Source organism: Cherax quadricarinatus, chromosome 5, assembly GCF_038502225.1.
Source record: "Cherax quadricarinatus isolate ZL_2023a chromosome 5, ASM3850222v1, whole genome shotgun sequence".
Classification (NCBI taxonomy): domain Eukaryota; kingdom Metazoa; phylum Arthropoda; class Malacostraca; order Decapoda; family Parastacidae; genus Cherax; species Cherax quadricarinatus.
The window spans coordinates 13,529,369-13,539,368 of NC_091296.1; the positions used below are offsets into that span (position 1 = coordinate 13,529,369).

At 41.0% G+C, this 10,000-nt stretch overlaps 1 protein-coding gene across 1 annotated transcript in view; it reads right to left on the reverse strand.

Annotated features, from left to right (window-relative positions):
- The window catches only part of LOC128684683 (Na(+)/H(+) exchanger beta), a 270,795-nt gene that overhangs the window by 152,792 nt on the left and 108,003 nt on the right, over positions 1–10,000 (reverse strand). Inside the window, exon 6 of the mRNA XM_070100239.1 lies at positions 2,463–2,562. Coding sequence (XP_069956340.1) covers positions 2,463–2,562 — 100 coding nt within the window. The remainder of the gene's footprint in view (positions 1–2,462; positions 2,563–10,000) is intronic.

Consider the following 10,000-nt stretch of genomic DNA (forward strand, 5'->3'; position numbering starts at 1 on the left):
TCCTAGAATTTGTATTGATAAAGCCACTGGATGGCGAAACGTCTACAATAAAGATACCCAGATGTTGCACATGTGTCTTAATTTCATCTTTATACGTATATGCTTCTAAGCTGTTGTGTTCTGAGCACCTCTGCAAAAACAGTGATTATGTGTGAGTGAGGTGAAAGAGTTGAATGATGATGAAAGTATTTTCTTTTTGGGGATTTTCTTTCTTTTTGGGTCACCCTGCCTCGGTGGGAGATGGCCGACTTGTTAACCCTTAAACTGTCCAAACGTAGACCTATGTTTTTCAACATTTGAAAGTATGTAAAAAAATGTAGATCTTTTTGTTTTTTTACACTTGAAAACATGTAAAAAAAAAATTTGATCTACCTTTTTTTTTTTTTGTTATATTTGGAAATAAGTAAAAAACATAGATCTACTTTTGAAGCACTATGCATGTGAACATAGATCTTTTTGGACAGTTTAAGGATAAAAAAAAAAATAATAATTCTATCCTGCCTCCTTTTTTTTCGTCAATTTTGCCTTGATCATGTTACTGTTCATCATTTGTAATTGCACCCATGACACAGCAACCTCCTGGTGGAGAGCAGTTTTTCATTTCTTAGATGATCTAGAAGACTGTGTAGGAAGGAACCCTTGTGAAGGATTGACAAATATGGCCTTTCCTGCCTCAGTTTTTCACCATTATAATTTTTTTGATGCACCAGCAGTCTCCCACCGAGGCAGGGTTGCCCGAAAAAGAAGAAATGCCTTTAGAAAAGGCCATCATCTTTTTCTTCTTCTTTCAACAAACTGGCCGTATCCCACTGAAGCAGGGTGGCCCAAAAAGAAAAACAAACTTTAACTTTAGTAATATACTGTATACAGGAGAAGGGGTTACTAGCCCGGCATTTTAGTCGCCTCTTACAATATACACGGATCATGGAGGAAGGCTTCTTCTCCACTTCCCCATGGAGTACTATTAGAATTCTTGCACATTATTCCAAGGATAATCTTTGGAAGGAGTTGGAGGGCCAATTAGTGAAGGCTTCAGGATTGAAGACATGTGGGTGGAATTATCTCCTTGATGCCCACTCTGCTGTTGGCCTTTGACCATGAAAATGAAAAGAAAATGTTTATTTCCAAGAAATACAGTATCAGTGTTATAAGACAGTAACTGAATGAATGACAATGAGTGTCTCTTCCTTTTTTGGGGACACCCAACCTCAGTAGATGACCGTCATGTGAAATTTTGTCTCATAATGGGCTATAAGTTATACAGAAAAAAACCCTGGTTATGCAAAGCATTTTTGGAGCACTCTTCCTAGGGTTGTCAAGGTCACTCCAGGATTCAGATGAAAGTAAGTCACTTTAACTTCTTTGGATTGTTCTAGGTAATTTACACTATGTATGATGATTGTACTTATGTGTACCTGTATCTAGATAAACTTACTTATTTACACTTGGTTTCAACTTCCTTTTGAGCCTCACTTTCCAATCCCCACAGATGCTTTTATCATGCATCTGGGCATGCAAGTCACTTGTTATCATCATGAGAAGGGTTAAGCAGACATATGAGTTGTGTGGTTGGGATGCACATACTGAGGCATCTTGCCCTGGTCCAGTGTGTTGTCTTCACTGCTGTGTGAAGAATGTTAGAATAAAGTTTCATCTGTGAAACCATTGGAAGGGGGAGATAGGATACAATAAGATTTGTTTGGAATTTTAACCAGGAGAGCTAGCCACCCAGGATAACCCAAGAAACTCAGTGCATCATCGAGGACTGTTTTTTATTTCCATTGGGGTCCTTCAATCTTGTCCCCCATGATGCAGCCCTGTTATAAAACACCACTTGCCAGTAATTCTAAGTTTACCCTTGACTCTGACCTTATGCATACAAGGCACAGGCTGATATTCCAAGACTATTCTTTAGAAAACAAGTGCGCCTTATATGCTGGAAAATACAGGAGCGCCCCACTTACACAGCAGGTTGTTCTGGGCTACTGCTGTAAAGCAAAAATCACTATTAAAGTGAAAAATAGCCTTTTTTCACTTTCAAATATACATATAAAAGCCTGATAACATGTTTACACTTTCATATATTAAGTGAGCAAAAGAGATAGGCCTAAAAAATGCATATACAGTACACACATTACTTAAAATATTTTTATCCTTAACGTATAGTGAGTGGTGAATATAGTTATTAGGAAGTTAAAAGAAATGAAGAATGGGTATAATTTAAAATCGTTGTATTAGCGAAACACTGTAAAGTGAAGTGCTGTAAAGTGGGGCCCTCCTATACAGTACTGTACATTTCTTTGATCTATCATGTCTTGTACAAAAATTTCAACAAGTTTTGTCTGAATGCTACTACAGTACTGTAAAATTAGTGAAATTCAAGGACTGCTAAAAGTTCCACAAACATTTACATATTTTTTCCGCACATCATTAATGAAGCACAGCATGTTAATTATACTAACCGTGTGGTGAAGAACACAATAAGACCAAGGATTACCCCGAGCACAACAAGCACACATGACTCTGGTACTCTGCTGGAGACCCATCGAAGATGGTGGAAACCTGTAAACAATAATAAATTTATTTCTTTTGTGCAGTATGCAGGTAATGTAGTTTACATGTAATAAAATACTAGCATGCGTGCATTTCGTGCATTTCGGGCAGACTGATCAAGAAAAACACAAACATGGTTTGCTTTCTTCATAAAAACTTATTATTTTGCTTTACTGTCCTCATTCTGTAACCAAGAGGAATTTTTTTCTTTGGATATATGTATAGTTTGGAGGGAGGAAAAAACAAGCGTGAGACAGTTGTTACATTGAAAAGGACACAAAAAAAATTCACTATTTCCACATTGTTTGAAACCCTTGAATTGCATAAATCTATTTATCCTCTGGGAATTTATGTAACATGGTTAAAGGAAACTACAAAAATGCAATTAAGCTTGAGAACAAAGAAAGATTATGGATATTACAGCTTGTCCGTTGGCATCACTTATGATTCTGGTCAGTTTAGTGTTCATATAATGTGTTGCATTGTCCACTGATGATGAAAGTGTTTTCACTTATAATGCATATAATGAGGTAGGTTCTAATACAAACAAGTTTATTTCTAACTCACAAAATCGTAATAGCACAATTACAAACAAACCACAGAATGGGAAGGGCTTGAACCTATGGCAAGTCGTAAAATTCCAGGCCAGCCTGTATGTCACTGAACCAACTGGTCCAGTAGCTCAAGCCGGAGGGCCCAAGAAAGAAGACAGAAGAAAGAAGATGAACGACACCCCCAACCGGGGGCCACAGCCGGGTCACCATATGGAGAAGATCCGGGCCGAAAGTACCGGCGAACCTCTAATGAATGAATGAATGAATGAATACACGAAAGAAAAAAAGTACTTGAATTTTGAATTTGAATTTAAATAATACATAATTGACAAAGGATTAACTGATATGTATAAACTACTTCACTTTAATTCTCCATATTTTCCAAGTTTGCAGTGACCACTGAAAAACTTTACTGAGTAATGGACGAGTCTTCCAATATTAATAAGCTAAGTACATTTCTGTTCTACAATATACCATAAACTAACAGCTCAACTATAGCCGCAAGGTGTGACTTTTCAATGGACTGAGTCGGGCCGTAATGTCGTATCTCTCTCCTAAGTGTGGGTTATTTGTGTATTGTTTCAGCCATAGTATTATGATTTTTATTCTTTGTAACTGAAAAATAACCATACTGGAAGTTGAATGATAGCTCTAGACCTTTCGTGTTATAATCTACACATCATCACGAGCTTGTAATGTTGCAGAAATAGAGTAGGAAATCAAGGCAGATTTGTTCCTTGATGTGTTGATTGCAACATGAAAGGCCTAGAGTTTACCTGGAGAGAATTACGGGGGTCAACGCCCCCGCGGCCCGGTCTGTGACCAGGCCTCATAGTGGATCAGGGCCTGATCAACCAGGCTGTTACTGCTGGCTGCAGAAAGCAAAAGACTCGGCAGACGATGCAACATCCCAACTCCCCCTGTGGTTATTTTGCATCTTTCATTGCTCGTTCGTAATTATTGCATAGCTGAAATAGTTGTAGAGTACGTATTTCACTCTTATAAGAAACAGAAGTACTGACACCTTGTATCAATATTTCTATTTACCCAGTCACAAGGTCTGGGAAACTGGTTTTATAAGGACCACTCTTACTGACCATGATGGGTAGCTGCGACTTTATATTTTCTCTAAAATAGTTCTTATCTTCCTTGGACGGCTATTTACAGGAGCAATGTACTCTGATAATCATCATTTTCTAATTCCTATCCTGAATCTGCTTTACCTCTTCAGGAAAAAAATCATTATCATAGTCCACATTCCATCAGTCACCAACTTTGACTGGCTCTTCTAGTGGAGGATCATCTTGGATTACATATTCTTTAAATAGGAGCTCATCATGTGGCAAATTAGTCTCTGAGGACGTTTTCATTTCATCATTTGTTAGAGTGTATGTAGTGACATGGCCTTGCTCAATGGTGGAATCCAGTAAGAAATGTGTTTGTTTGGATATTTAACCCCGGAGAGTTAGCCACCCAGGATAACCCAAGAAAGGCAGTGCCTCCTAAGTTTATTCGTATACACAAATACAATTACACAGATTATCATACACAACCTGCTGTCTCTGTTCATCTATTTTTAAGTAGGTACCTGGGTGTTAGTCGACTGCTATGGGTCGCATCCTGGGGGACAAGATTGCAGGACCCCAATGGAAATAAGACAAAAGACAGTCCTAGGTTATGCACTGACTTTCTTGGGTTATCCTGAGTGGATAACCCTCCTGGTTAAAAACCCGAACAAATTTTATAGCAAAGGTATCAGCACAGACCGCTTTCAATTTGAGGACTTCATTTCTCTATTATAACATAGTACTACATTCCTACTACTGCTCTGTATGATAATCTATGTAACTGCATTTGTGCATACCTGAATAAACTTACTACTGAAGGATAGTCACAATACCGTGGCTGACATGATTCACAAATAACCCGCACTTAAGAGAGGAAACTTATGATGACCTGGTCCATCCTGGAACAGTGTCAACTCGCAGTTGTCTACGTTTATTCCTGTTTCAACCAGGTTTCTTTCCCGGACGCAAGGAGGCAGGGTTAGGTACGGCGTAACCTATTACTGGCCCTATAAACTCCAACAAGAAGATACGGAATATGCCATCAGTGGCCCTATTATTATTATTATTATGTATTATTATTATTATACCTAACCAGGTATGGGGGGGGGGGGTGATCCTGGACTTGGAGTTTTTAACGTAAATTACTAGAACTAGTTTTAATTTGCTTCATATTTAGCCTGGTGGCCTGGTGGCTAAAGCTCCCGCTTCACACACGGAGGGCCCGGGTTCGATTCCCGGCGGGTGGAAACATTCGACACGTTTCCTTACACCTGTTGTCCTGTTCACCTAGCAGCAAATAGGTACCTGGGTGTTAGTCGACTGGTGTGGGTCGCATCCTGGGGGACAAGATTAAGGACCCCAATGGAAATAAGTTAGACAGTCCTCGATGACGCACTGACTTTCTTGGGTTATCCTGGGTGGCTAACCCTCCGGGGTTAAAAATCCGAACGAAATCTCTCTCTTACACTGTAGCAGCTATTGATCAATGTCTGAATGCTGGTAAGAGCAGATATTCTAACGCTCATATTATTGTTACATTCATGAAAAGTGAACTAATTATATGAGCGTTACGGTCTGGAATTTTGAGACTCTGATCGCGGGTTCTATCCCCACCCGTGGTATGGTTTTTATATGAGTGTTAGAATATCTACTCTTACCAGCATTCAGACATTGATCAATAGCTGCAAATTAAAACTAGTTCTAGTAATTTACATTAAAAACTCCAAGTCCAGGATCACCCCCATACCTGGTTAGGTATAATAATAATAGTAATAGGGCCACTGATGGCATATTCCGTATCTTCTTGTTGGAGTTTATAGGGCCACTAATAGGTTACGCCGTACCGAACCCTGCCTCCTTACGTCCGGGAAAGAAACCTGGTTGAATCAGGAATAAACTTAGACCACTGCGACTTGACACTGTTCCAGGATGGACCAAGTCATCATAAGTTTCCTGTCTTAAGTGCGGGTTATTTGTGAATCATGTCAGCCACGGTTTCCCGGCGAGGTACTGGGTATGTTATTAGAATTCTTTCTAATTAAGCTTTTCCTCGATAGGACAACCATTATATTATTATTATTAATTGTTGCTGTTTTATCTTTGTAAATTAACATAAAAATCAACATGTCATTCATGTAGGTAACGCATGTGTTGGTTTAGAAAGACACATACCAACGCATGTGTTACCTACATGAATGACATATCTACATGTCTTGTTCTCATAAGATACAGTATATTATAAATTAAGCTTCTAAACCTCTATTTTTTTTTATTAGCCAACATTCTATCAGAAACTAAAAATTTTCCATCTATACAGTAGTGAATTTAAAATTAAACAATTATATAACAATATGTCATTTTTCTAGGTAGTAGGTTGGTAGACAGCAACCACCCAGGGAGGTACTACCGTCCTGACAAGTGAGTGTAAAACGAAATCCTGTAATTGTTTTATATGATGGTAGGATTGCTGGTGTCCTTTTTTCTGTTTCATAAACATACAAGATTTCAGGTACGTCTTGCTACTTCTACTTACACTTAGGTCACACTACACATACATGTACAAGCATATATATATACATACCCCTCTGGGTTTTCTTCTATTTTCTTTTAGTTCTTGTTCTTGTCTATTTCCTCTTATCTCCATGGGGAAGTGGATCAGAATTCTTCCTCCGTAAGCCATGCGTGTTGTAAGAGGCGACTAAAATGCCAGGAGCAAGGTGCTAGTAACATCTTCTCCTGTATATATTACTAAATGTAAAATGAGAAACTTTCGTTTTTCCTTTTGGGCCACCCCGCCTTGGTGGGATACGGCCGGTGTGTTGAAAGAAAGAAAAATGTCATTTTCCTATAAAAAATTCTAGCCAGATCATTGTTATTTGATCAACTAAAGATTTGTCTATTATAACGCGGTACTGAAGAATTAACTAAACAATTTTACTTTATTTTATTGATAAACTTATCATCACTGTCTAGATTAAATGTTCATCCTGTGGCGAGTCGGTGGTACAGTAGGTCATCATATGTTATTAATATTTCCGGGGTGAAAGAAAGGACACTAGTTTTAGCGCTGCCTAACTTACCTCCAGCTCGGTAGTCCTCACAATTATAGACAAAGGCTGTTACCTGGAGTTTACCTGGAGAGAGTTCCAGGGGTCAACGCCCCCGCGGCCCGGTCTGTGACCAGGCCTCCTGGTGGATCAGAGCCTGATCAACCAGGCTGTTGCTGCTGGCTGCACGCAAACCAACGTACGAGCCACAGCCCGGTTGTTCAGGTACCGACTTTAGGTGCTTGTCCAGTGCCAGCTTGAAGACTGCCAGGGGTCTATTGGTAATCCCCTTTATGTATGCTGAGAGGCAGTTGAACAGTCTCGGGCCCCTGACACTTATTGTGTTGTCTCTTAACGTGCTAGTGACACCCCTGCTTTTCATTGGGGGTATGTTGCATAGTCTCCAGAGTCTTTTGCTTTCGTAGTGAGTGATTTTCGTGTGCAAGTTCGGTACTAGTCCCTCTAGGATTTTCCAGGTGTATGTAATCATGTATCTCTCCCGCCTGCGTTCCAGGGAGTACAGGTTCAGGAACTTCAAGTGCTCCCAGTAATTGAGGTGTTTTATCTCCGTTATGCGCGCCTGGAGTTTACCTGGAGAGAGTTCCGGGGGTCAACGCCCCCGCGGCCCGGTCTGAGACCAGGCCTCCTGGTGGATCAGAGCCTGATCAACCAGGCTGTTGCTGCTGGCTGCACGCAAACCAACATACGAGCCACAGCCCGGCTGATCCGGAACTGACTTTAGGTGCTTGTCCAGTGCCAGCTTGAAGACTGCCAGGGGTCTGTTGGTAATCCCCCTTATGTGTGCTGGGAGGCAGTTGAACAGTCTCGGGCCCCTGACACTTATTGTATGGTCTCTTAACGTGCTAGTGACACCCCTGCTTTTCATTGGGGGGATGGTGCATCGTCTGCCAAGTCTTTTGCTTTCGTAGTGGGTGATTTTCGTGTGCAAGTTCGGTACTAGTCCCTCTAGGATTTTCCAGGTGTATAAAATCATGTATCTCTCCCTCCTGCGTTCCAGGGAATACAGGTTTAGGAACCTCAAGCGCTCCCAATAATTAAGGTGTTTTATCTCCGTTATGCGCGCCGTGAAAGTTCTCTGTACATTTTCTAGGTCGGCAATTTCACCTGCCTTGAAAGGTGCTGTTAGTGTGCAGCAATATTCCAGCTTAGACAGAACAAGCGACCTGGAGAGTGTCATCATGGGCTTGGCCTCCCTAGTTTTGAAGGTTCTCATTATCCATCCTGTCATTTTTCTAGCAGATGCGATTGATACAGTGTTATGGTCCTTGAAGGTGAGATCCTCCGACATGATCACTCCCAGGTCTTTGACGTTGGTGTTTCGCTCTATTTTGTGGCCAGAATTTGTTTTGTACTCTGATGAAGATTTAATTTCCTCATGTTTACCATATCTGAGTAATTGAAATTTCTCATCGTTGAACTTCATATTGTTTTCTGCAGCCCACTGAAAGATTTGGTTGATGTCCGCCTGGAGCCTTGCAGTGTATGCAATGGAAGACACTGTCATGCAGATTCGGGTGTCATCTGCAAAGGAAGACACGGTGCTGTGGCTGACATCCTTGTCTATGTCAGATATGAGGATGAGAAACAAGATGGGAACAAGTACTGTGCCTTGTGGAACAGAGCTTTCCACCGTAGCCGCCTCAGACTTTACTCTGTTGACTACTACTATTTGTGTTCTGTTTGTGAGGAAATTATAGATCCATCTACCAACTTTTCCTGTTATTCCTTTAGCACGCATTTTGTGCAATATTACGCCATGGTCACACTTGTCGAAGGCTTTTGCAAAGTCTGTATATATTACATCTGCATTCTTTTTGTCTTCTAGTACATCTAGGACCTTGTCGTAGTGATCCAGTAGTTGAGACAGACAGGAGCGACCTGCTCTAAACCCATGTTGCCCTGGGTTGTGTAATTGATGGGTGGTGATCTTGCTTCTTAGGACCCTTTCAAAGATTTTTATGATATGGGATGTTAGTGCTATCGGTCTGTGGTTCTTTGTTATTGCTTTACTGCCCCCTTTGTGGAGTGGGGCTATGTCTGTTATTTTTAGTAACTGTGGGACGACCCCCGTGTCCATGCTCCCTCTCCATAGGATGGTAGAAGCTCGTGATAGGGGCTTCTTGCAGTTCTTGACGAACACGGAGTTCCAGGAGTCTTGCCCTGGGGCAGAGTGCATGGGCATGTCATTTATCGCCTGTTCGAAGTCATTTGGCGTCAGGATAACATCAGATAGGCTTGTGTTAACCAAATTCTGTGTCTCATAAAAAAAATCATTTTGATCTTCGACTTTCAGTCTGGTTAGCGGCTTGCTAAAAACTGAGTCACATTGGGACTTGGGTAGCTCACTCATTTCCTTGCTGTCATCTGTTATAGTTGAATTACTTAGCGGTTTTAACTTTTTAGGTTTAAATAATATATTACAAGGACCCCAATGGAAATAGGTCACTGACTTTTTTGGGGGTTATCCTAGTTCCTGAGATGGATATGGTGGCTAAACCTCCCGCTTCACACACGGAGGGCCCGGGTTCGATTCCCGGCGGGTGGAAACATTTCGACACGTTTCCTTACACCTGTTGTCCTGTTCACCTAGCAGCAAATAGGTACCTGGGTGTTAGTCGACTGGTGTGGGTCGCATCCTGGGGGACAAGATTAAGGACCCCAATGGAAATAAGTTAGACAGTCCTCGATGACGCACTGACTTTCTTGGGTTATCCTGGGTGACTAACCCTCCTGGGTTAAAAATCCGAACGAAATCTTA